The 26527-nt window shown below is 39.9% G+C and overlaps 1 protein-coding gene, 1 long non-coding RNA gene and 1 pseudogene across 20 annotated transcripts in view; 2 read left to right on the forward strand and 1 right to left on the reverse strand.

Annotated features, from left to right (window-relative positions):
• Positions 1 to 26527, forward strand: part of DLGAP1 (DLG associated protein 1) — an 861456-nt gene that overhangs the window by 741546 nt on the left and 93383 nt on the right. For 10 of the 19 annotated variants that reach the window (XM_045849790.1, XM_045849787.1, XM_045849788.1 and 7 more), the window contains one exon: positions 22768 to 22797. The exons of the other annotated variants lie outside the window; for them this stretch is intronic. In XM_045849790.1, coding sequence (XP_045705746.1) covers positions 22768 to 22797 — 30 coding nt within the window. The remainder of the gene's footprint in view (positions 1 to 22767; positions 22798 to 26527) is intronic. 19 annotated transcript variants of the gene reach the window in all.
• LOC123826041 overlaps positions 1 to 26527 on the reverse strand; it is a 60852-nt gene that overhangs the window by 8958 nt on the left and 25367 nt on the right. The gene's annotated exons all lie outside the window — the stretch shown is intronic.
• LOC123826040 lies at positions 5239 to 5614 on the forward strand (annotated as a pseudogene).

The raw sequence follows: 26527 nt of genomic DNA on the forward strand, positions 1-26527 counted from the left end.
TATTGGTTCCCTTTACATTTTTCTTTATTTCACTTAGCATAGCCTTCATTTTTTTATCTAATTTGCAACCAAATTCAACCAGTTCTGTGACCATCCTGATCACCAGTGCTCTGAACTGTGCATCTTCATCACTTAGTTGTATTTTTTCTAGAGCTTTGATCTATTCTTTAGTTTGAGCCATTTTGTTTTATCTTGATGTGCCAGTTTATAGTGAGGGGCAGAGCCTCAGGTGTTCACCCGGGTGGGACAACCCAGTCAGTAGGTTGTGATGCTGTATGTGGGGTAGGGGTCTGAGAGGGAACAATGGTGCTTGCTCCATTCTCTGCTGGATTTCAGTCCCTTCTGCCACTTCCCCAAGCAAACTAGGCCTTTCTGTTGTGGATTCCCATGTGGGTGGGTTTGTGTACGTTCTAGGACCCTGTGGGTCTCTCCAATGAATTCTCCTGGGAGGCTGGTGTCTCTCCCAGCACCTAAACCCCCACAGGTGTTTTCAATTGGTATTTTGAGGCTTTATTTCCCCACAATGGATTCCTGGTTTACTCAGTCTTTCTCACTCCCCAGTTTTGCCTGGTTTATCTACAAACGAAGGTGGGTCCACCCGGTTCCACAAACCACCTCGTGTGCCACACCCTTCCACAATCAGCTGCCTCTCTGGGTCCACCCGCTGCTGCCTTGTTTGCCCGCCGGGGTCCACCAGTCACCACCTGCACACCCGGCATCCACCAGCTGCTGTTTTTTGCATGACCCCTCTCTGTTGGGCCACCTGACTCTGTCCCTCCTACCGGTCTGGATGAATGTGTCTACTTTAACTCCTTGGTTGTTGGACTTCCATACAGTTCAATATTCTGTCAGTACTGGTTGTTATTTTGTTTCTAAATTTTTGTTGTCCTTATTTTGGTTGTGTTAGGAGGCACAGTGTGTCTACCTACACCTCCATCTTGGCCGGAAGTCAATAAAATGTAATTTTTAAAGAAATTTTAAAGAGTCTATGGGACTCAATAGGCACAGATAGAAAGTGATAAACCCATAAGCATATTAAGCAGAAGGAAGACTCAGTCAAATGGCTTGGGGGTGGGAAAGCCCAGGGTATGTTCAAACGACCTAGTTTGAACATACTTGAGTTTGCCTGAAACACTGGATCCATGTAGCGAACACTAGGAACATGACCTCCCCAGACTATGGAAATCACTTGCTATTTAGCTGAGAATCCCAGATTGAATCCCTGAGAAACCACTGGAGGTTCTTAGGTGTCTTTATATGTGCCCCAGAAATAAATAAATAATGAGTAATATTAGAATAGATACAAGTGTTAGTTGGTGAAAAGGATAGAGAATTTTCTTGTTGAATTAGGGCCCAGGTTAGGTAGGACAATACCTGAAACCCACAGAGAGCTTACTCAGTTGGTAAAATAGAGACATGCTAGAATTCTCCAGTGGCCTTATGGGAGAGTCAGTCCTCAAAAGAGTTGATTAAGGTATAAGAAAAAGGGATTGTGGTCACAGGAGCACTTTTATTCTTCAAGCACTTAGAGGTGGAGTTGTTTTGGGAAATGCTAATGTCTGAGGTATGATGAGGCTGGTAGTAGGAAATGGACTAGAGATAAAGATCACTAAATTTGAGAATATTTTGTGAGGTCGTAAACATGAATACTGAAATCTTAGAGGATGGAATGGAAAGGTCAATAAAGCAAGGACTAAAGTCATTGCAGAAGATGAGGAATATTCTGAAAGTTAATAGATTCAACAGAGAAAATGGTGTAAATGGACTTAATCTCAAAACAAAGGAGTATGTAGGATGGTGGAATAGAAAAATGATTGCTAAATGGCATTGGGAATGAAAAAGTATGGTGATCCACATGAAAACTGAGAACATTCATTGATTGCCTCAGGGAAACAAAGCCAGTGATTGGGAACATGAGTAGGAAAGAGACTTTTCACTGGCTACCCTGATGAATTTTGAAATTCAAGTCATGAAAATGTGGTACTGTTACCAAACAGCAAGTGGGGCCCTGCTGCCCACAGCCATCCACTAGGCAAAATTCTGGAGGCAAAGTTTTGGTGCTAAAATAAAGGAGTTTTGACTCAAAACTACACAATTTGGAATGACAGCTTTCCACATGCATTAGTCACTTAAGCCTATCAATTAAGGCTAAACTCTTTCACACCTGAGTTCTCCTATCATTCCCCTTGTTAATTTTTATCTGATTTCTATAGGGTTAATTTACAAACTAAAACAACATAAGATACAAAAGCTACACAATTTTAGAAGAATGGCAGGCTCCTGCCTCAGAGCCCATCCCCTCTGGAACACCCAAAGAATAAACCTGCCACCCTCTACCAGGCCAGCCCAATCCTAGGCTATGCCCACAGTGCCTTCCCATCCAAAATTCAACCAAACTACCTCCTTTGGGAAACACAGGAAGCTGCAGTATGATCATCCAGGCATCCTCGAGGAAGAGAGCCTGAGAACCAGCCTTTGCCCTCTTTTTATTTTAAACCTTCTGGCCCATAATTCCATGCACTCTGGAGACATTCTGCTTCTCAACCAATCCATTCTAGACCATTTACCTTGGGCGACCTCCTCCTACAGCCCCATCCTACTCCTCCCCAGTGATCTGATCAGATCTCTCTGTATCAGTACCTTTTCTAATCAACAAATTGATGTATTTTTCTTTGTATGCTGACCTGTGAGGAGAAGTGGATTCAAACTGGCAAGGGCTTGGCTTCAGGGCAACAGGATTAATGACAAAAAGTCAGTTTCCTTAAGGCAGAGGTACGGAAGGAAGGAGTTGCTCAGGAGAGAAAAGGTTCTGGAAAGACTGGAGGTGCAAGTGAACTGGATGGATGAGACAGCTAGAGGGCATGAAAGTGAACAAAGATAATAGAAATTAAGGAAACAGGAAACTGTGGGGTAAATGGCAGTATCTTATTAATAATAAAAAAATTTGATTCACTAGCCCAAGTATCCATTGAAATGCTAGTACTCTGATCAAGCTTCTGCATATTTGCCCTCCTAATGTCAAATTTTGTTCATGACTTGCAGCTTGGAAAGTCAAGAAAGGCAAGTGATACCATTGCTCTTTGCAAAAGATTTCCTCACTGGAGTTCTTAGTGAAAACAAAAGTGCATTAGACTCCTTTCACATAAATGTGTCCAATTTGCTGGGCATTACATAACATATACCGGACTCATTATTTTCCAACTTTTCCTTGCTTTTGATCTTCCACTCTTTTATAATCACATTTTTAGACATAGACATAATATTTTCTATGGTAATTGAGATTACCCTTGGCCTTGCCTTGCTATCTAAAACCAAAAGTGAAATAAAGTACCTTGGATTTAATACAAGGAGCAAAATAGATTAAAATCCAGGTTACTGTTTTTGAGACAGAGGCTTTATGAGGAATATTAAAACCAATTGTTCATTGTATAATGTGCCTTATTTTAATCAAAACACACATATGCTCAGTAAGCAACCTGGATGTTTACCAGGCTACTAACTATTGCATCCAGTATTGAATTTCATCATTTATTGTATTCTCACTATGTGAAAAGCACTGAAAGAAGAGCTGCAAAAGTAAAATGTGTGGAAATGTAGGAGACATTTTGCCTGGAGATAAAGAACTCGAACTTCAACATCAGAGAGCCCCAAATTATAGTCCAAACTTCCTCTTGGACCTATGTAATCACACCATGTTAGTGATTTTCTGGGCCTCAGTTTTCCCGCTCTCTGAGTCCCTCCTGCCTGCTCTAACAAAATACCAGAGACTGAGTGGCCTATGAACAACAGAAATTTATTTCTCACAGTTCTGGTGGCCTGAGGTCAGAGGTCAGAGGTCAGAGTGGCCACATGCTCAAGTTCTATGTCTGGCATGGCTTCCTGGATGATAAACAACCTCACATGTAACTTCACATGGCAGAGGGGCAAGGGAGCTTTGTTGAGCCTGTTTTATAAAGGCACTAATCCCATTCATGATGGCTCTTCTCTCATAACCTGGTCACCTCCTACCAGTCCCACCTTCTAAGACTATCACCTTAACATTAGGATTCCAGCATGTGAGTGTTAGGGGGACAAAAACATTCAGGCCATAGCATTCTGCTTTAATTAGATTGTAAAGATGAAATGAGATCATGCGTATAAAAGTTGCCCCAGTATCTGCTACTCGACAGTGCTCTATGAATATTAATGGATGGGGATGATAAAAGTGATAGACCTAGTGGAAATGATTAAAGTGATGTAAATAATGGAGGTGGGAAAGGTGGAGGTGATAGAGGTGATATCAGTAGGGTGGTAGAAGTAGCAGAGGCAATAGTGGTAGAAATGGTGGTGAAGACAATAATGATGGAGGTAATGATGGTGGAGGTGATAATGGGAAGTGATAATGGAAGTGGTAATAATAGGTAGAGGTGGAGTTCATGGAGGTGGTGGAGGTGCTGATAATGGAGGTAGTGGAGGTAGGTAGTAATGGTAGAGATGGTGATGGAGGAAGTGTTGATGGTGGAAGTGATGACGATGGAGGTAATATGGTGGTGCTCATTTTAATTATAACAATCATCTTGCTCTACATCATAACAGCAATTTGTGTGCTAACAATAGTTAATACAATAGTTTTTTAACTAGAATTGGTCCCTATGATTGTCCTATCAACAGGGATTTTCTATCAACACTTCTAAGGAGCAATAGTGTAAGATAACCAATGGGAGCAGTGCTCTAGAGGAAAGCACAAGTCACTAAGGGTAACAGAAATATAAATAATTAGAATATTGTGTATTGCCCTGGCTGCTGTGGTTCAATGGATTGAGTGCTGGCCTGCAAAGCAAAGGGTCACTGGTTTGATTTTCAGTCAGGGCACATGCCTGGTTTGTGGGCTGGTTCCCCAGTGTGAGGCATGTGAGAGGCAACCACATATTGATGTTTCTCTCCCTTTCTCCCTCCCTTTCCATCTAAAAGTAAATAAAATCTTTTTTAAAAAGAATATTGTGTATTAAGGGCCATACAGAGATATGAGGAGTGTTAAAGGATGCAATAGTGGGATAGATATGTGCCTGAAGAGGATTGGGAAGACTTCACTGTAAAAGGCAGTAAGTTGAGCCCGGGAGTTAAAAGAAATTGTTCACATGGAGAATAGAGAAATGGACAAGGGAAATTGCTGTTGCCACAGTCAGGTCTGTGGCCACCTTAAAGCTGCCAGGACCCTCTGCTTCACCGCCTCCTTCCAACCTCCTCTACCAAGCCACCATGCCATAGGAGAACTTCGAGCAGCATTGCACCTTTGAACAAAGAGTAGAAGATGTCCATCTTGTCTGAGAACAACATCTGACTAAAATCCCAGTGACAATATAATTATACAAGGGTGAGAAGCAGCTTCCTGTCCTGGATGAAACCAAGTTTCTTGTACCTGTTCCTGTCAATGTGAGTGAACTCATCAAGATAATTAGAAGGCCCTTACAGCTCAACACTAGTCAAATCTTCTTCTTGTTCGTGAGTGGGCACAGCACAGTGAACGTGTCCACACCAACTTCGGAAGTGTAGGAAAGTGAGAAGAATGAAGATGGGTTTCCTGTATATGACATATGTCTTTCAGGAAACATTTGGAATGAAATTGTCAGTGTAAGACTAGAAAAAAATGCATCTGTTCTAAAATTTTTTAAACTCTTACCAACAGGGGTAAAAAACAGATGTTACCAACTGAGATTGATCCATTCATCTAATCACAGATCGTGGAAACAGTAGTGCTCCTGCCCAGGAGTTTCCGAAAGCTGTCTTCATAATTCAAGCAGAAAGACTGAGTTCCCAATGAGCACGTTCAGCTTTGGGAAACTATATTATTTAATGTAGGCCATTTGTCTTCAAATTTAGAAGTTTAAAAATAAAATACTTTACATTCTAAGTTACCAATAAAAAAACAGGGGAAGGATTTCTAGGCAGAGAGGGTAGCACATGCAGCAGAGTGGAGGCACACAGGTATTGGGTTGGCCAAAAAGTCCTTTTAGTTTTCTCCATAGGATGGCTTTAGTAGTGCTTAGTTGTCTTTAATCTCATTCAAAACAATTTTGCCAGGTTGAATTGTGACAGCTGTCATATCAGCATGCATTTCTAAAAAACTTATCAAAATTGGTGAATTTTTGTGCAGTAATTTTAATATTGAGGATGGGAGAAAATACACAACATTTTCAGTTGCACATATTGGTATTATGCTTTATTATTTCAAGAAAGGTAGAAATGCAATGAAAGGTTTGTACAGTGTGTGGACAAGGTGCTGTGACTGATTGATCATGCAAAAGTGGTTTGCAAAGTTTCTTGGTACTATTGACATTTTGGCCAACCCAATACTTTGCTATAATTCTTTGCTATGGGGCTATCTTATGCATTGGAAGATGTTTAGCAGCACCTGCAGCCTCTACCCACTAGAAGCCAATAGCTGGAGATAGCTGACATATTCAAAATGTCTACATCAGTTAAGTTATTGGTGAAAATAAAAAATGTGTCCTTTATTTTATGGAAAAAAACTGATTGGACTTTTTGGCCAACCCCATACATGGTGTGTGAAGGAAAGAGTGAAGCCAAGGAATAGGGTTCATGGAGAAAGTAATAGAAAAAGAGGTTAGATCTAGACTAAGATGGGCCTCAAACTTTCTTGTTTGGGCAGTGGAGAGCTGTTAACAGTTTTTAGGTAAGGAAGTCACTCTTAAGGAGAATGAATTAAAGAGGGAAAAAGCTGAAGACAGAAAGACCAGTTGTAATATCACTGAAAGTGCCCAGATGAAAGGACATAAGGGCTCAGCCAGGAGGTAGGGACAGAGAACAGCTGTGAGAACCCACCTGGAAGACAGTGAGAAAATAGTAGTACAGGAAAAGAAGTGTGTTTGCAGTAAGTTCCCCCAGGTTCTCGGTATCTAACCTGCCCTTATGTGGGAGATGTGCTTGCCACACTTCAAAAGGAATACAGAATAAGAACTAGTATTTAACAGCACATGGTCTCTAAACATCCTAAACATGCCCTGATAATATCTAGTTCTCCTTAACTTTTAAGGAAGAGAAATGCAGAAGAAAAGTAGAAGTCAAATTTCTCCTGGTACATGTCTTTCTAATCAGCAAATGAAGGACTAAGTAATGATGATCATGTTTTCCTATTTAGAAATCTTCAGAAAAAAATCAGGAATCTTCCTAACTGATTTTTAATGTAAAAAAAACAGAACATTAACTTTCCAAAGCTCCTTTCTGAATGTCCTCTTTTTAATAGTGCTTTTGTTTTTCCTGAACAAAAACATCTCATTGTAAAAAGTTCTGAAGAAAGGGAAACAATAAATTCATAAATAACATGAATTACGTGGGACTTTGCTGGCAATTGGAAGGATTTGGCTTCTACTCCAAGTGAAATAGGAGCCATTTCAGAGTATTAGCAAATGGGTTACATGATCTCGATTTTTTTTTTTTGAGAATTTTTATGAGCTTGTTTGAGCCAAACTGATGACATGCCAGGAAGCAAGATCTCAAATGCTCCCTATTATCTCAGTTTTTAAAGAATTATTCATGTTGTTCTTCTGGGAATAAAACGTATGGAAACAAAAGTAAAAGCATCTATGATTATTCCTTTAAAAATAGATTCTAAAAAGTAGAAAATGGAATTACGTTTTTAAGACTGTATTTGCTTAGGTTCTTTTGCAAATTGCACTCCCATCAGTGGTGCATAACTATGTGTGGGAGAAAAGAGTAGGTTAGAAAGTTAGCTCCTGGAGAGTTCAAGTTCAAAATCTGTTTTCTTCTTTTATGAAAATAACTTGCTCCAACTCAGACTTAAATAATCAACTTCCACAGCTTGGTTATCATTTTTGCTCAAGTCCAGCCATGAAACAGGAAAGCATGAATTGCCAGTTTAAGAGAAGACAGAATTAAAAATTCCTTTCCGTATTTATTAAGCACTTTTGAGCACCTACTGTGTGCCAGGCACTGGTCTGCTCCTAAGGACACAGCAGTAACACTGACCCAGGCTCTGCTATGACATCAAGAAGCAAATAATCTGAGGTGATGTTGTTGTTGTTTTAATGTTTATGCATATAATTCTTTACCATGGTTACAAGTACTTTATAAAAAGAGAAATAAGAAAGTTAGAATTTTAGGACAACTGTAAAGTGTGTGGTCAGGGAAATTTTATTGCCATTTCCTCAAAGTCCTTGCTTGAGTTACAGGTGAAGGAACATCAAAGGGCAAAAGCCAGAGGCAAGAATGAGAAGGAAAATTACTTGACTAAAAGAAGTCTAGAGTAGCAGGAACACAGAAATTGCTGGTGGGGAGAGAAAAGAGGAGGGTGCAAGAGTGGTCTAAGCTAAAACAAAGACTAAGAAGGGCCCAGTGACCCATGCTGTATGCCACAGGAAAGATTTTGTAAGTTTACAAGGGGAGACTATGAAATGGTTTCTTTCTCTTCCTTCCTTTCTTCCTTTTTTTCCTTTTGAGAATTTTAAATGTGGTAGCAAGATTTTATTGCCGTTAAGGGAAATTATACACCCTCAGAAACGTAGAGGGTGGGTAGGCTGTAGCAGCAGCTACTCCAAAACTTCTGTTAATCCTCCAAATATTTTGATTCTCAGTAATAATCAAGGAGCCATTCAAACTATCCAGTCCAACTTCCTCATGCTTCCTGGCCTTGAGTTGGGCCTTCCCATTCCAGGACCTACTGGGATTCTGGGCTCTCCATCCAATCTGATTACCTTTCTGGTTTTGTCCAGGCTAGGCTCTGCCCCCTTATGGCTCTTATCACGCATGTCTAAAGGTAGAAACATCCCCCTGTGCCATTTTGACTTCTAGTGTACATGTCAAAAGTTCTGTTAATTGGTTTCAACCAGGGTCAAGCAGCTTAAAGTTTTCAGATGCTCTTTAAAAAAAAAAAAGGTATAATTGATATATAATATTATATTAGTTTCAGGCATTTGATATAATGAGTTGATATTTGTATATACTGCAAAATGATTACCAAAATAAGTGTAGTTAAGATCTGTCACCATGCATAGATATTCTTAATAAAGTAAACTAAAATAAAATTAATTGACCTTGACCTCAATGTGCTTAGCTACGGAAAAGTAAATGTTAAGTGATTCATTGACCACTTTACTTAAATATTAATTTCCGGATATGCTTAACACAAGCATGGATAATCAAAATTGTTGTTTACATCTAGAGATATTGAGATGGAAATTACTTAGAAATTTCTCAAAAACATAATACAATGTTATGCTTGATTGCACTTTCATTTTCAACTTAGAGAAGGACAATCAACATTTTTGCAAATCATTTGCCAATGAAAATAAAAACCTCTAAGAAAAATTTGTTTTTGCAGGGTGGATATAGCATTCACATAAAAACTTAGCTGACAACTAACAAAAAAGGATTGGGGGGATAAATAGGAGAAACAGCTGTCCAGGAAGTTATCAGTTGCCAGGTTTGCTTGGAATGTGCTGGAATGCCCAAAAAGCCGGAGTGCGCTCTGCCAGCCCCATTAGCTCATTGATGGCCCTATGCCTTTTGAAATCACATTAGAGGGCCCATTGCTAAGTCTCATCTCTCCTTAAAAAAGGATATATCTTTCCAAACTCCCACAGGATGCATAATTTTGCACCATTGTTAGTGATCATTCCACCATTTATCTCTCCATTCATCCACTCATTGCATTTTGTGTAAGTCTGAATATGGCTTTGTACTTGTCTGAATGCCATTCCAAGTTACACTTCAAAGTCAGAAGTCGGTTAAAATTATCTCACTCTGATTATCTTGTCTCAGCAGTAAAAAGATTAATCTTTCTGAACAGTATTCACTTTTTATATCTTCATCTATGCAAGATTGTAAAGATGCAGCGCCAAATAAGAAAAATATGTGGAAGGCTTGGAACCCTAAAACTAGTATGAATTAAAGATTGGGGTTGTGCAATATAGTGAGGATTTATTTTTATTTCACAGTCAATTGTCTAGCACTTGTATTTATCAGCCATTGTTCAGTAATGCTCTAGAAATATCCAAAGATGCTGTACAAATATTAATGTATTGAATATTATGGGGTATTCTATTTCTGACTAATGGTGGACTTATGTTTGTCATAACTTCTTAAACTGAGGATATTCTGGTGCAGGGTGGCAAGGTAGTTCTGAGGACCTGAGAAGACAGTTAGCATAGTGGGGTCCAATATTTGGCCAAAGCCTTATAGAGACACGGGGGAGGAAAAACTTTTCCTCTACCCTCTTATGATCTTTCATAAGGCTCCTGTAAATTAAAATGACAAAAGACAGGTTAGAAAGGGAAGACAGGTTTTTATTTATGTACATGCAGGAGTTCCCAGAAAAATATGACCCAAGGAAGCAGTTAGAATTTGAGGTTTATGTACCATCTTACTAAGAAAAAAGCACTTACAAATGTCTTTTAGGAAAGAGAAGCAAGCCCTTATGAAAATAGATGAGAGATATAATAGTTTTAGGACAATGTCTGTTTAAATGCACTAACATTTCTTCTCTCTGGTGATGAGTCCATCTTCTCTGGTTGCAGAAACTCCTGGGGAGTGGATTTGTGACAATTGAGTTGTTTGTGCTGTTCTGCTTTTAGGCAGATAAGGGAGTTCAGAAAAAAGCCTATTCTCAAATGCCCTCACCTCAAAATAGTTTTATGTCATGGTAACGTATTCTGAACGCCTTCCTAAAGAACCAGGGACAAAGAAGACTTTACCCCCATTCCTAGTGGTCATTCAGGCTCTGGGCTACCTCTGAGGGTGGAGCTCTGTGCTAGAATGGGACAAGGATGGACATTCACAGACCCCAACATACTCCTAGAGGCCTAGGCTTGCTGGCCCGGGAGTGTCAGAGATGTGCTTATTCCCAGGCTTGCACTAAGGCCAACCTCAGGGAAAACACCAGCACTGGAGAAGCCCCACTCCCAATAACATTCCTTTTATTTGGGGGTTTTAACAATGTCTTGTGGAACAAACTCAGCCATGAGACTGTCTCTTTCAACAGTACAGAGTTTTTTTCTTTTTTTTTGCCTTTTCTCTTTATTTTTTTAATTTTAATTGTTGTTCAAGTACAGTTTTCTACCTTTTACCCCCATCCCAGCCCATCCTCCAGCCCTCTCCACCTCCCTCCCCAGAATTTTTTTTTTATCTTATTAGTCTACCATAGTGGGGAACTCACATGGTTCCCCTCAACAAACACTTATAGAGCATTTCCTAGGTTCCAGGCAGTATATGCTATTAGTAGCATCCTCATTTTCATAATTGAGGAAACTGAGACACAGAAAAGTTTAGTGAATTTTTCCAGGTCAAATGGCTGGTCAGTAGTGTGGTCAATATTTGTACCTATTTAGTTTGACTCCAAAATTCAAGCTCTTAACAACCATGAACTGTGTCTTTACTATGCTTGCCTTCTTCCTTGATTTTTTTTTATTTAAAGTATAACGAACAGATTTAAGAAGCTTTTATTAAGAGTATTAATGTGACAATATTATAACAAAAAGTCTTGCTAATAATATTGACCTCTTGACTCATCCTAATTCAATCAATTCTTCAGATCTGGTTACTTTTTTCTGTCCTAAAATGATATCCAAAGCAGAATAACACTGTACCCATTACACATAGGTAAGTCTGACCTGTAGTTCATAGTTTCAGTTTCTTTAGAGTCTGCCCTCAGTACTAAACAACCTGCCCCAGACACCGATGTCTCATGCTCATCGTCACTCAGCTCTGGGTCAATGGCCTCAATCAACACACCAGAGTATCTTCAGTAAGAACACCCAGAAGCCTAGTTACTCCTAGAAGTATATGCTCAAAAGAAATGTATAATTGAATTGGTGATGATGAATATATTCATGATCTCTCTAGAGTAGAGGTTCCCTTGGGGAATAAATAGAAGTTAAAGTTTAAAGAGTTTTCTAGAACCCTAGCTTGTTAGAGCTAGATACATGCTACGTTTGGGTTTTCTAACCATTCTCTGCAGTAATTAACATGGTGCCTGACAGTTTCAGAGAGCTTAAGGACCCCCTAAGTCCCATCTGAGGACCATATTCTGTCTCCAATTTGGTTATTATATTGACTTTCAGCAGCTCTTGATCAAGAAATGTACTTGATCATTTTGTGAACAGCATTGTTCTATGCAACCAAAAAACAACTCATTATTGTTGAACACATAGCATCTGCCAGACGCTATGCAAGTCACATTGGATACAAACAGAAATCAGGTGTAATCCCCACTTTCACGTTTCCATCAGAGAAGAAAGCATGAAGGCCGAGGAAAGCATGACAGTTAGGTGTGTACCAAATGCTGAGAAGTCAGGAGAGGCTTCACAGCACAGGAGATATCTGAGTTGGTTCTTGAAAATGGGTAGGTGTGTGGCAACCTCTCACATGACCATTTGTAAATTTAAAATTGGCCAGTTAGCATCTGATCCATTCATTTTAAAAGCTACTCAAAAATCTCAGGAGATTCCACTGAGGGTGGTGAAGGAAAGAGTCTTAATTTTGAAATATCATTCCAGGTCTTTTCAAACCATGTCTGGATTCGAGGGAGCAAACTGTATTCTCTGGTCCCAGATAAGATGGAAGCTACATCCTTACACAGCTTGATTAGCTTTCTTTAGACTTTTTATGTAATGGTGTAACAACAGCACACAGACGCCAGGAGGCAATACAGTTTCACCAAAGTCACAGGAAATGCTCCAGGTCTCATTTTGACTTAAGGGCATTTACAACATCTAGTTGTAAAGGTGAAAGACATCCTTAATAAAAAGAGAGTTCTGCTAAGGGGGAAAAGAGTTTGTAAATCCTTTCTTTGAAAGCTTCCTGAATTGCCATCCAATTGCCTTTTAGCATTTGTGCACAGCTGAACATCTTGCAATATTCTTTGCAAAAGACTTGCTATTCATTTTTTCTTAGTACAATTGCCTGATGTTTCCAGTTTCTGACCAACCCTCAGATTGTCTGAATCACATTATTGGGACTCTGTTGTGGCCTCTGCCCAACCGTAGGCTCTCCTCCCTCTGTGCCCATTCAGCCAATCCAGCTGCACCTTTGGCTAGAGCTGTGGTTCCTTTTAGGGTAATTCCAGTCCAGGCTGTTTTGTTTCCCTGCTCAAAGCACCAGGTGTCTGCCCTCTTTTAACCCCCAAGGATGAGAGATCAAAGGTGTGCCTACATCTGCCTCCTGGCCAGCTCTTTATTCTGTCACATGTTCAAAAGGGACAAGTGCAGTATTGTGCACTTAGGCCAGGAGGATAAATCAGAGAAGTAGAAATGGGCAAAGTGTGTACACTCACTAAAATGACATAAAACATGTTTGTCTAGATAATAGCCCTGCCATTTTGAAGTGTTTTTCTTTAAAATGAGTAAGGATATTATGGGTAAATGGCGATCTTCCTTTCTCTAATTGGAACTCTACTGAACTCATTTAATGAAATATTGTACATGGTCTTGTCTGGTGCAGCTCAATGGATTGAGCGCTGGCCTGCAAACCAAAAGGGTCACTGACTCAATTCCCAGTCAGGACACATGCTGGTGCCTGGGGCCAGGTCCCCAGTAGGGGGCACTTCAGAGGCAACCACACATTCATGTTTCACTCTTTCTCCCTCCTTTCTCTAAAAATAACTAAGTAAAATCTTTTACAAAAAAGAAAGAAAGAAGAAAGAAAAAAAAAGAAAGAAAGAAAGAAAGAAAGAAAGAAAGAAAGAAAGAAGGAAGGAAGGAAGGAAGGAAGGAAGGAAGGAAGGAAGGAAGGAAGGAAGGAAGGAAGGAAGGAAGGAAAGGGAGAGAGAGAGAAAGAAAAAAAGTTTTACATGGACCCATTTGGTGACTAGTGTTAAGTAGAAATTTACAAGTCAAAGGAAAATACTTTTTAGTTACAAAGCAGAAATTATAAAGACATTTATAGATACCTAAGCTTATTTCTCTTAAACAAAAATGACAAACTAAAATCTTAAAGAAATAGAGCAGAAAATATTTAAGAAAGACTATTTCCAATACATCATCCATTTTCCACACCCATAGGACTAAGTAAGTGGGAAAATGCATTTTTAAAAACAATAGAATAGAAATTAGGTATGAAGAAAACAATGTGGGGGGCAGGGCATATGAAAGAAAGAGAATCTTTCCGTAGACATCTGCCCTCAGGCATGCAACCAGTCCTTCCTCTTTTGAATAAAGGGGTACAGCAGAAAAAAGCTCTTAATCTAGTTAGAAATTATTTCTAAACTTAAATTTAGGAATAATTTAAATGATTTGAGCACCCACAACTTTCTTTGGTTTTTTAATTCTTAATTTTGATTTTAGACAAAGAGGTGAAGGGAGAGAAAATCAATTTGTTGTTCCACTTATTTATGCATTCATTGGTTGGTTCTTATATGTGCTCTGACCAGGGAACCGAACTCACAACCTTGGCATGTCAGGATGGCGCTGTAGCCAACTGAACTCCCTAGCCAGAGCCACAGCTTTCCTTAGCTGCTCAGGAAAGCTCCCTGATTTTCACCAAAGATATAAATGTGAGCAGGCACTGATTGTTTTTTCTCTCTGCACTCCTGCGCCCACACATACTCAGAAGCAACCTTTCGGTTCCTCTTCTCTGCACCAGGGTTACAAAAAGGAACTTAGCAGCTTCAGCTGTGCTCAGCTGCCTTCACAGGCAAGGCAGTGGGAGTTGCCTAATATGTCATTGTCTTTCCCAGTTACAATGTCTCTGAATATCTGAATATCACAATGTCTGTGAACATCCAAATGTTCACAGTATGTGAGAGAATTGTGGCGCAGTTACTAAAGGCTGGGGTAAGAAAAGAGCCCTTATAAGTTGCATCAAATATTTCATTCATCTATTTAACAAACATTTACTCAGCACTTACTTTGTCCAGACACACTCCTATACTCTGGAAATTCACTGATGATCAAAAAGTCCTACTCTCTGTTCCTGGAGTTTATAGTCTAAAGGTGGAGATTGGCATTAGTGAAATAATCACAGAGATAATTGCTCTGAAGGAAAGAAATACAGTTTTATTTGTTTTGTTTCTGAGAGAATTTACTTTAATAATGAAACTACTCTAGAGGGTCAAGGAGAAATTTCCTGAGAAAATGCTTATAAGCTAAGAGCTGAAAAGTCAAGAAGGGTGAGGAGATGTTAGTGTTCATGTTGCTGTTAATGTTGTGCTAATATTCAGAGACCCAAAAGTGTAATATGGCTGGAGTAGAGAGCTAAGAGATTAGGTGCAATGTGAGGTCCAAGAAATTAAGCACAGGTAACTGTTTCAGTTATCTGGCATATGTAACATATTACCCCGAAGTGTAGGTCAGCAGCTTAAAAACAACTACTTTATTATAACCTGTGATGGTACAGGTCAAGAATTTCCGCAGGGTTCAGCTGGGTGATTCTTTCATTCCACATTTAGCTAGAGGTTGGACTGGTCTAGGTGGTCCAGGATGGCATTATTCACATTCCTGTCGCCTTTATTTCAATGTTTGGGAGTGTAGGCTCAGAGGAGACTGTTAAACAGAGCACCCATACCATACGTGGCACCCCCAGGATTTCAGCTTCCAAGGACAATGTCTAAAAGACAGGAAATCTTAAGGTCTGGGTCCAGATACTAGCAGAGCATCACTTCACTATATCGGTCAAAGCAGCCACAGAGCCCTCCCAGATCAAAGAGAATGAGAGATGTCATCTCTCAGTTGGAACAGTTTCAATTAATTTGTAGCCATTTTTGCTCAGCAATGCTTCACCCTCTAATCTGTATACAAATTATTAGCTTTCTCTGTAAAGCAAAATATACTCCTTCTAAAGCCCTCCAAAAATCTTACCTCTTTATGGCATGAAGTTCAAGTTTGAGATTCAGATTCTTACAAATCTAAATAAAGTCCAGGTGTTGATGAAGCTCCTTTGATGTAGGTCTCTAGTATAGTTTCTCTCAATATGAAAATTTGTGAACTAAAATGAGAAGGTATCTGCTCCACACACACCCAGCACATACTAATGATGCAGAGGTGAGATCAATGCACTGAGCACCCTCATTCAAGGAGTGGGCGAATGAGGGGCACACAGCAATCACTGGACCGTAGCAACTCTGAAATTAATGCCTTGCCAGTTCCTTGACTGGAGGGCCCAGTCCTGCTCTCCAGGAATGATTCTCTGCAACTTTTGTCTCCACCTTCCAAACTCTTGGTTGCACCTTTCGAGTTATCTTATTTGCATTATATCTTAGTCAGCTCAAGCTGCCTTCACAAAATACCATAGACTAGGTGGCTTAAACAACAGATCTTTTTTTCTCCCAAGTCTGCGATCAGGGTACCAGCATTGTCAGGTGGTGGTGAGTACTCTTCCAGTCTTGCCGAAGGCCACTACTCACTGAGTGCTCACATGGCCTTTTATAGGTGCATATGTGTAAAGAGAACAACATCTTATAAGGGCACTAATTCTACCATGGGGGTGCCACTCTCATCATCTTATCAAGCTTCATTACACCTCAAAGGCCCCATCTCCAAATGCCATCATATTGGAGATTAGTTAGGACCTCACCATATGAATGGCGGGGAGGTCGGGGCACACAATTCAGTCCATAGTCCATAAGACACGGTATTTGCAACTGAATGATCTTCTCAGCCTATTTCCTGACCATAGAAGCTTGGGGGCTTTAAAGACTCTTTAACTTCGAACTACCTCTGCTGATTTTTGTCCATGCTAATAATGTTTCCACTAATATACTTCTCTTAAAATCTTTGTGGGCTTCCTATGAATCTTATTAAACTTCACTCCATTTGACAAAACACACATCCACAATTCTCTTCGATATAGGTCCTTCTTCTGCCTGGGCTCAGAGTCAGGCCGCCGTGGGACAACACCCTCAGGGTTCTTAGAAGCCCTTGGGTCTCTTCACTAGCTTATGAGGCACACACTTCAATCTTTCTAAAATCATGTATAAAGGTCATACAACCACACCCACATGATGACTTTCACCCTATCGATTTCTTGCTTTGAGAGAACGTTTCCTTTAAAAAGGCTAGAAACGTGAAACTTTTTTACATTTTTCTTTATACTGACAAGTACTAGCTCTACCTTCTCTCTTAATTTTTCTTGAAAAATGAACAGTTCTTTTTTAACTCATCTTTATATTTAGTTATATGCCACTATTTTAAACAATGAATTGGCACTTTAAACATTCTGTCTGGAAATCTCACAAAAATTAAGAATTCACTAAGTATAGTTTCTACTTGCCATAATAGTACAGGTCATAGTGTTGCCAAACTCTCTGCCACTACATCAGAGAAGCTGCATTTTCTTCTAGTCTCCAAGGACATTTTTTCCTCTGTCCTCCCAGCTTCCATCCATAGTTTCTCCAGGCCTTCTAGCTTCTTCCCTCAGCTGATGCAGTTTATGAGAATGTCTACACCTGGCCTCTCCATCATGGCAGTCTCAGGACTTCCAACCTGGTGGCTCAAGGTTCCAAGAGGGAGTGATCCCACAGACAGGAGGAAGAAGCTGTCTGTTTCATAAGGCCTGGGACAGACACTGGGAGAGCATCATTTCCACTGTATTTTAACAGTCAAGGCAGGCTGAGAGCTTGCCTGGATTCAAGAAGGAGGCACATAGCCCCCAGCTCTCTATGAGAGATGTAGAGAGGAATTTGTCACCATTTTTTATTCTGTCAAGGGTGACCTCATGAAGAGTTTTCCAAGTCGTGTTAAGCCTTTTGATCTTTATCTTAAGAATAATAAAAAGCTATTTTAAGACTTTTAAAGGAGAGAGGGATAGCATATAATTGGACTTGCCTTTTGAAAAGATCACTCCAGCTGCAGTATGAGAATGCACTGGAAGAAGGATATTAAAAACTGAATGGCTCTTTCTTAGTTCCTCTTTCTCTATTCTTATCTTATAATACAGATTCATGTGCACATTGCCATGATAATTTGGCCTAGGGTGATGACAGTAGAGATGAGAACTGCAGATGCTAGAGCTGTAAGGATATAAAATCAATTAGCCAATTTTCCTTGAAGTCCATGTAGGGCATTTCCTTGTGCCCAGGTAGTTGATAAACTTACTTCTTGGGTACCTTTTTAACACTATAATCCTGAAACTTAACTACCTACTGTAACTTATGTATATTCACTCTACATCTCAATGTTCTCCTCCATGAAGACTAGCCTCTGAGTAGAAATAGTGGTCATTACAGTGAAATTTGAGGACTCTGCTCAACAACATCCACAGTTAAGATAACATGTTTGAAATGCATTTGCTGGGATACACAAAGTCCTCTTTCAGAACACGTGGCAACACTTTGTAATGATCAGTTACTCATTGGGTAATATTTATCGGGTATTTACTCCATGTCAGACACTGATCTAGTCAGGGGTGTCATAGCAGCACGCAAAACTGAGCAGGTCCTTGCCCTCATTCTACTTCATTCTGATGAGGAAGGTAGATACAAACAAGGAACCAAATGATAAATCAGTGACATAATTCTAAGAGGTGATGATTGCTATGAAAAAAAATACAATAAAAGAGAAAGATGGTCTAGAGAGTTATCACTAGGGCTGCTCTAAATACAGTAATCAAGGAAGAACTTCTTGGAAGTAACATTTAGAGTAAAATTTGAATGAGGAGAAAGAGCTAGCTATAGGAAGCTCTGGTAAGTTAGAGGAGAGCATTCAAGCCAGAAGGAGCAGCAAGGGCACTAGCCAGGAGCAGAAGGCCATTGGTGTTGCAAAGCACAGAGAGAAGACAGAAGTGGCTAAAGCATCTTGAATGATGAAGTGGAAGAAATAGGAAAATAAGCAGGGATATATCACAAAGGACCTGATGGCCAGGGTTAAAATTTTGATTAATATTCAACAACAGTAAGGTATCATTGGAGGGTTTAATGAGCCCCAGTCATTTAAACTTTAGCAAGAATTATTTTAACCTCACCCTTTCTCCGAAGAATTATTTTAGATCAATGGAAACTCATCAACAGGTGAAAGTGGTAGGAAGGAGGGTGGAGTGATTTTGGAATTGGAGAACTGTGCAGAAAGCACACCTAGTCAGTGACTGCCTCTGACCCACAGGAAGACAATCTCTTGAATCACCCACAAGATGAGGATTTTACTAAAGATACCAAATTGAGGAAAAAACAGTTGGTTTCCTTTTCCTTTTCTCTCTCTTTTTTCTATTTGATTTTTCAAATATTTCTGAAGACTGTGAGAAATTACCTTGGGGTAGGCAGGGGAGGGTCCCTTGTGCTCACATACACACGTTTGCACTACGGCTCACCTCGAGTTCCAGGCGATGTCGCCGTCAGCCCGTTGAGAGAGAGCATCTGCGGTGTGTCCCGGACTCAGCAGTGCTATGCGTAACCTCAGTATCAACGTCAATCATTTCTTAAATAGTCAAACTTTAAAATATATTCCTATTTTAACATAAAAGATGTATTTCCCCTCGTTCTATAATTTTTTGTATAATGTTAATGTTAGCTATCCAACTACATTTAGCTAATTCTAGATTTTCACTATAACAGGGATAACTATAACTATAGTAGGATAGTAGGCCTATCCTACTATAAGGAAAAGCTTGATTTGAGGTTAAAAAAAAAATAACAACAGGCCATATGGAGTTAATGAATCACCAAAGTTTTTATTAAAATAATCTTTATCATTAGAGTTCTAAAGTCAGACTTTTATTTGTTTTTTAACTTACCTTTTTCCCCTTCATAAATGCATTGCTGGGCTCCGGTCCACCACCACCCTAGTCTCCCATAAGAATTTGTTTCGAGTTCTTGCTTTCCTTGCATACAGCCTATTTCTACACACTGATTAGAGTGCCTGGTTGTTCTTTTGTATGAATAACTGTTGCTGACATTATGGTTAAACACAAAAATAAATATGGCTGAAAAAATATATTCTGACCTGGTTTCCTGTATAAAAATTCCATAGTTTAAAAAAGACAGGATCATTGTTTAATAAGCCAATGATTCATACCTCTTGGCATAGTTGCCTGACCAAAAGAATGCTGAGTGCATTTAGGTTGTGCTCTTAGTTGATTGTCCATGACTGTTATTTCCAAGGTAATCTATGTACAGTATATTTTTGCATATGACAGGTTTAAGAGGTTTTGAAATTACTGGCAAAATAACAGTAAAGGCTAAGCTCACACACATTCAGCTTGTTCAATTAAATTATAACCCTTTTTGTGGCTATCTCAGAAAGTGTTTTGAAGATTAAGATTTTCTTTTCTGAGCCTGAGTGGAAAGAAACATCAGTTATAACAATGCTACCGTAGACCTGGTTCATACCAGTTTGCAAGAGCCAGTTGTTACATTTTCAGAAATTTTGGGAGTCCATTATTAAACACAGTCATTATTACAAATTAAATTATTTAAACTTACAATTATTTTTAAAACAATGGTAATAAATACCTATGAGGGGTGACCCCCAAAAAACAGATTTATCTTCTGGAGGGCAGGCCCCTTGTGGCACAGGCTTCCTCTGCTAGGTGAGTGTTCTAGGAACCCATCTGTATCACTGTACCAGCTGGTGTTGTTGTGAGAGGCTGTGTTCAGCTTTAGGGAAATTTTTTTTAAGACTCTTTCAACTCATTTCCCTGCTTCATGATGGGTGATTTACAAGTGCACCTGCTTACACCACAGAGTGTTCAACAGTTTTTAACCAAAAACAGCATGACCCCCATGCCCCACCATCCCTATTCACCCAATCTCACCCCAAGTGACTTTTTTTCCTGTTTCCCTGGATGCAAAAAGTCCTCAAAGGGAACCATGTTGCCGATGTGGAAGAGGTGGAACAAAAAATGGCAGAAGCACTAAAAGGTATTAAAATCGCCATGTTCAGTCATGGCTGGTGTGGCTCAGTGGATTGAGCGCCAGCTTGTGAACTGAAGGGTTACTGGTTCAATTCACAGTCAAGGAACGTGCCTGGGTTGTGGGATGGACCCCCAATTGGGGGCATGTGAAAGGCAACCATTTGATGTTTCCCTCCTTCTCTTTCTCCCTCCCTTACCCTTTCTCTAAAAAATAAAATACATAAAATCTTTTCTAAAAAATCAACAAGTTCAAAAATCATTTTGAGCCAGTGGAAAAAAGTTTCAATATGTGTATTGCATCATATGGAGAATACTTTGAAGGTGACTGAAGTTTAAACATGTAAAAATAAATACACAATTTTTTATAAAGTCTGTTTTTTGGGGGCCCCCCAGTAAAAATATTTACATCCTCATCATTTGACTACATTTTACTATCTGTACTCTTGAGGCTGTTTATATCCACTACCCTTGTATCGGGAGCTGATGCATGACAGTGTCGCTGCTGCCCGTCCCTGCAGCTCCTTGTTCAGGGACGTCACACTGGGCTCTGGAAACAGGTCCTGGTGGGAGTGCTTGCACGGTGTTAAAGTTGAAAGGGTTTTAATTTAATGACAGTAGCTTATATGACAATGAAAAATAGTTTAACAGTAGGTCACAAAAAAGATGTAATGACAATAAATTTACTGGGAAAGAGCAGATTGGAGTGCTACAAAATCAGTGCATGGTTTTGTCAAATCATGGTTGACTTGCTGGCTGTGGATACAAGTGTTTGGCCAAAATCAACAAAGCCTTGTGTGACAATCAATTGCCTGTGACAGAAGTTGCAGTAAAGAGCACCATATATTCTATTATTATTTGTAGGTTCTGTGCTATACATCATTCATATTAGCAAAACTGATACTAAACACACATACCAATATGTAGACATACTTTTTCCCCTGGAAAGTCTCTTGTTAAATATTGAGCAGACACTACTGGCTCTGCAGGAAACATGAAATTCAACAGGTAACTTGAAAATAGCCTTTTTGGAAAGTTATAATAGACAGCAATTTTGTCTTTTTGTGAACAAAATCTGTTAAAATCAGAGTGTGTTCATGTTGATGCCAATTTAGTTCACCAGTTTTGTTTCCATTTTTAATTTGAAATTCTTCCATCTTCAAAGAGAACCAGAATGTCAGCTGAACGAAACTGTTGACATTTTTGCTCAGCCTAAATTATCCTGGCTATCACAGAGAGTTTGGAGAATATTGTTCATTTAAAACCAGGGCTTACCAAAAAAAAAATTTTTTAAATCAAATTATTGAAGCAGGTCTAATTTATCTTAGTTTAGTATTTTCACTTTTAGGTCCACCAAAAAGGCACATGAATATACAGCCAAGGGTAATGTCCACTTGTTTCCTGAATAATTTGGCATGCTCAGATGGCCCTTTCACTGTCTGACCTTCGGGAAGCAGGAATGCTGAACACATCAGACCAGAAACCGCACGCGGCCCAGCTGCCCTAAAGAAGGAAACCCCCGGATCCCACCATGGTTTTTAACTACCTGTTACATATTTCAGCAGAAACCCTGTTCCAATATGTATCACATGATCTCTATACACAGTGATAAATAGGAAGTACTAGACACTAGTATCCTAATGTGGAAAGTTTTATCAGTCTATTATGCAGCATGATTTATACCCAGAAATAGTCAGACAGACAGGCTTGGCCTTTGTTCACCCCAAAATATGTCAGCTCCATTTAGTGAGAAATACCCCCCTCCAAATGATTTTCATGGAAAAATGAACACACTCATGATCCCATGATGTCTAATCAAGGGCTAAAAATTACTTCAATCTTGAAGTTGACATTTGTTTAGTTAAATTATCAAAATACCAGCAAAAAAAATCCAGCTCTGAAGCATGCATTTGTTATGAGAAGACTGGAAAAGGTAATTTGGGTCCATTATATAACTGCCACTTTTTGTTTTTATTCAAGGTGTCATAAAACTGAGTTCTGCTGTTGAAGGTACGTTTTACAACCACAAAATCAGTAATGTTTTGCTTAAAGGTTGCATAGCGTGGCTTTGTAGCTAGAAAGCTTCTGTGGCAGTGGTGTTTGATGCCATGTTCTAACTGCCAGCTATCGCCATTCCATCTGTGTTTCTCTTCATTCTGGTCATTTTCTGCCACAAGTCTCTCCGCCCTCCACAAGTGGCATTAACGCTGACCCGAGAGGGCAGCGAACATGTCTGTTTCTATTTTCTGATGTGGTTGCCTTATATCCAGTGCTCTGTAGAGATCCCCTTGCTCTCCAAAGGTTTTATTTGAGGCTAGGCATTGAGTCTCGCCAGCAGCCTTGTTCCCATTCTTTCAGTAGGGACTTCTTTAGAGTGTTTTCGGTCCCTTACGCCAACGTAGCAGACATGGAGCCATCAAGGCTTCCTGATGAGAAAAACTAAGTGGCTAAGGCCTTTACCAGGCTCAAATGCAGGTTCATCCTGCGCAGTGTGATTGACCACCCAGGAGAGATGGCAAGCACCAGCTTCCTTTAGTGTTCTCCATGTCATTCATACCCGGCAAGGGCCAGTCCCCGCTAGTTGTGCATGCAAAGAGCTGAGAAGAAAAGGAAAAGGGACCTGAAGAAAGAGGAGAATCATTGGGGAAGAGAAGTCGTAGCAATGTTTTTCGGAGTAACCTCCAAGAATATTATAAACACCTTATCGTTTGAAATGATTAATTGGTTTTGGCATAAAGTTGATTCCCTTACCCTCATAGGAGCATACAATCTGAAAGTAGAGAATGTGTAATTTTCTCTCTCTGTGAGTTTCTGTGTTTGTTTTGGGCTGTATGTTTTCTTATGTATCGGGAGTTTGTCGATCATGCTTCGGAGGTGTCTTCATCCCCACTTAATCAGGGGAGGCTCCTTGAAAGAGGTGGTGGGGTTTAAGGTGAGTCTTCACATTTAAAGGGAGATGTGGCTTGATCAATGGGCAATGCATGGAGGTGGGGAGTGGAAAACTGCAGGGGGGTTGGAGTGGTAAGACCATCCTCTTGACTCAAGTAAAAGGGTTGGGAGGGCTAGAGTTAGAAGGCTGGAAGAAGAGAGGGGGCTCACTAATATGCTCATGGACCAGCAGATCCGCAGTGGGGGCTCTGGGTCTTCTATAGATTTAGTATCATCACATTTTTCAAAACTAAGTTTATAAGACAATATTTCTGACACTCCTGGCAGGAAGTCTGCTGCTCCTCTAAAATAAGGAAAATGGCAGGAGAAGGCACAGGCAGTGGTGTTTCCAAATCAAGAGGGAGGAGCAGAACAATGGCACCTCACGGAGCAAAAGAGAGGAATGAGGGCGCAGTGCCTGTTTTAAGCCTCTACGAGGCTAAGCAAGTGTTCACATTCCTCATGCTTGGTAACAGGGAATTTTATTGAGAGGCCATCCAAACCTTTCCCTGGCCAACAAATAATAGGAGAAAGGGCAACAAAAGCTAGCAGGACCATGAGAAAGACCTTGCCTACAGAAACTCCCAAGGCAAGTGGGTGCTGAGTTTCAGTTAATTATCTGTAGAATTCCAGATAACAGTTGGTCCACTCCGGGCTGTTTGATGTTTTATCAAGAAATGGCTTTGAAGTCAGAGCTTTACATTGCCTGCTTGGCTTAAGCGCAGGATTCCACTTGCAACAAAAGGATGGGGGGAAAATGTGTAGAAAGCCAAGAAAACATTAGATAATGTAAAAACTGTTATTCTGCTAGAATTATTGTTCTGTTCATTTTGCTAGTAACTAGTTACTACTGAGTAGCAGGGCCTGTTGAAACCCCCAAAACATGTTTATGGTCTCCAGAGAAAGATGCGAATAAGGAAGTATGATGCAAATAAGGAAGAATGAGTAGGAAGCAGACTGACTGCCTGGGGCAGTCTCCTCACCCCCTCCTCTGAGTCCCTGGGGCTCACAGGAAGTTCTCTGGAGTAACCATGGGTACCAGAGGTCAGACCCACTTCAACTGCTGCTTTAGCATCTTTTTGGCAGTTGATTGGCTGAGGGCGGTAGAGGCTTGAAGGCTTGGGAGCATGCTCTGTTGTGACTGTGTTAAAACGTGTGTGCGGGGGCTGCTGGGATGCAGTTGTTGGATGGGGCGTGTGTGTGTTCAATGCATGCATTCTTGGTGCATCTGGAATGTGAGATTTTTGACAAGCATGCTCAGTGAAATGTGTGTCGGACACTATCTCTTGATTGAAAATCAAACCTCAGATGGTAGTCCTTGTGAATGTTTAGCCAATTCCTGTACATGTTATTTTCCATCTGTGGAATAAACTCAAGGCATCTTCATACAGCTTATCATGTCAAGGAATATGCAAATCAGTGGAGGGGATCCACTGCCAGAAATGAAACCTATTTCCTTTTCTTCAAAAATGACTCTGTTCTGGATTATCCTAGAACTCTGAAAATAATATTAATGTTTTAGGTAGGTTATCTTTTCCTTTTCTGTTCTCTTTAAGGAAAAAGATGGTCAAAGTCATAAAAGAAAATTGACACATTTCATTTGCTACTTCCTAACAAGTATTTTTGTCATGAAGTTCTTTCCTTCTCTTTTTCTGAAGCAGGGTTGCCCCCTTCAGCATTTTGCAGCTTCGTGTAAGTTTTTAAAATCAGCAGAGAGAGAAAATCTTTATCACATTAATGGTAAGGTTAAAGTAAATTTAAATTGTCCTTCCACACTTTGAAGATTTAAAATTATACTCAAATAGAAACACACATCGATGCTTTAATTATTTTGAAATAAAGAAATGTTTGAACAGGAAAAAAAGTTTGAAGGAAATAACTGCAAAGTTTTATTGATAATAGTGATGAATTCTGGACTCTTGACTTTAGATTGATAATTCCAAACTCTGGGAAAATTGGAGTAAGAAAGAAATCTCTAGACAGCAAATTGGGGGGAAAAGGGAGACAACAGGGGCAATGGCAAGGGAAGAAAAACCATCCATGGCAAGAATTCCATGAAAGAATCTTCTAAAAGGGACTTTTCCGTCTTAAAATTGATGGAGGGTAGGGAGACACATACCATATTTCCACGAGTAGGACCAGTGCACCAGCCTAATCAAAGGAAAGTGAGAACAGAGGTCACGGAAGAGCTGAGTCATGCCTAATTAGAACCGCTGTGATATTCTGTGGGCAGCAATTTCTTTCCAGGGAGGGAAGGTCCCAATCAGAAGCCCCTTATCCAGCATGTAAGATGTGTTCAGACACGCAGAAAGTAAGGAGCATTCAGGCAGGGAGGCGGCCAAGTCTGAAGGAACAAGATGGGGCAATGGAAGCTGAAGACAGGCCTTTGCAGTTGATAACCAGGGTACTTTCCATGATGAGACTTGCCTCACAGGTGGTTTGTTTTTACCTTGTAGGTAGGTGAGATTCCAAATACCAAAATGACATTGAATTCTTTTCAAAGCCTATATAAGAGAATGAAGCTCGGCTTTTTTTGGAAAAGTTCCATGTTTTTAAACATAGGAACAGATGAGCCTTTATGAAAATAACTGAATAAACAAGAAGATTCTTCGAGCCATTGTCCACTTTCGATGGCCTCTTGGTGGGGACACTGCCGGGTGTCAGCATGTGAGGTGCAACTGTACAGCTTCAATGTCACAAACAAAAGTTCCCCTGGGCACATGAAGCTTTTGCTTTCCCTTTTTCTCCTTGTCACTTCTTTTTATTTAGATACTGTTAAAGTGTCTTATTTCTCCCTGGTAATGGTTCACCA

The sequence above is a fragment of the Phyllostomus hastatus genome, unplaced genomic scaffold (assembly GCF_019186645.2).
Source record: "Phyllostomus hastatus isolate PE091 unplaced genomic scaffold, TTU_PhHast_1.1 phas_contig_80, whole genome shotgun sequence".
Taxonomy (NCBI): Eukaryota; Metazoa; Chordata; class Mammalia; order Chiroptera; family Phyllostomidae; genus Phyllostomus; species Phyllostomus hastatus.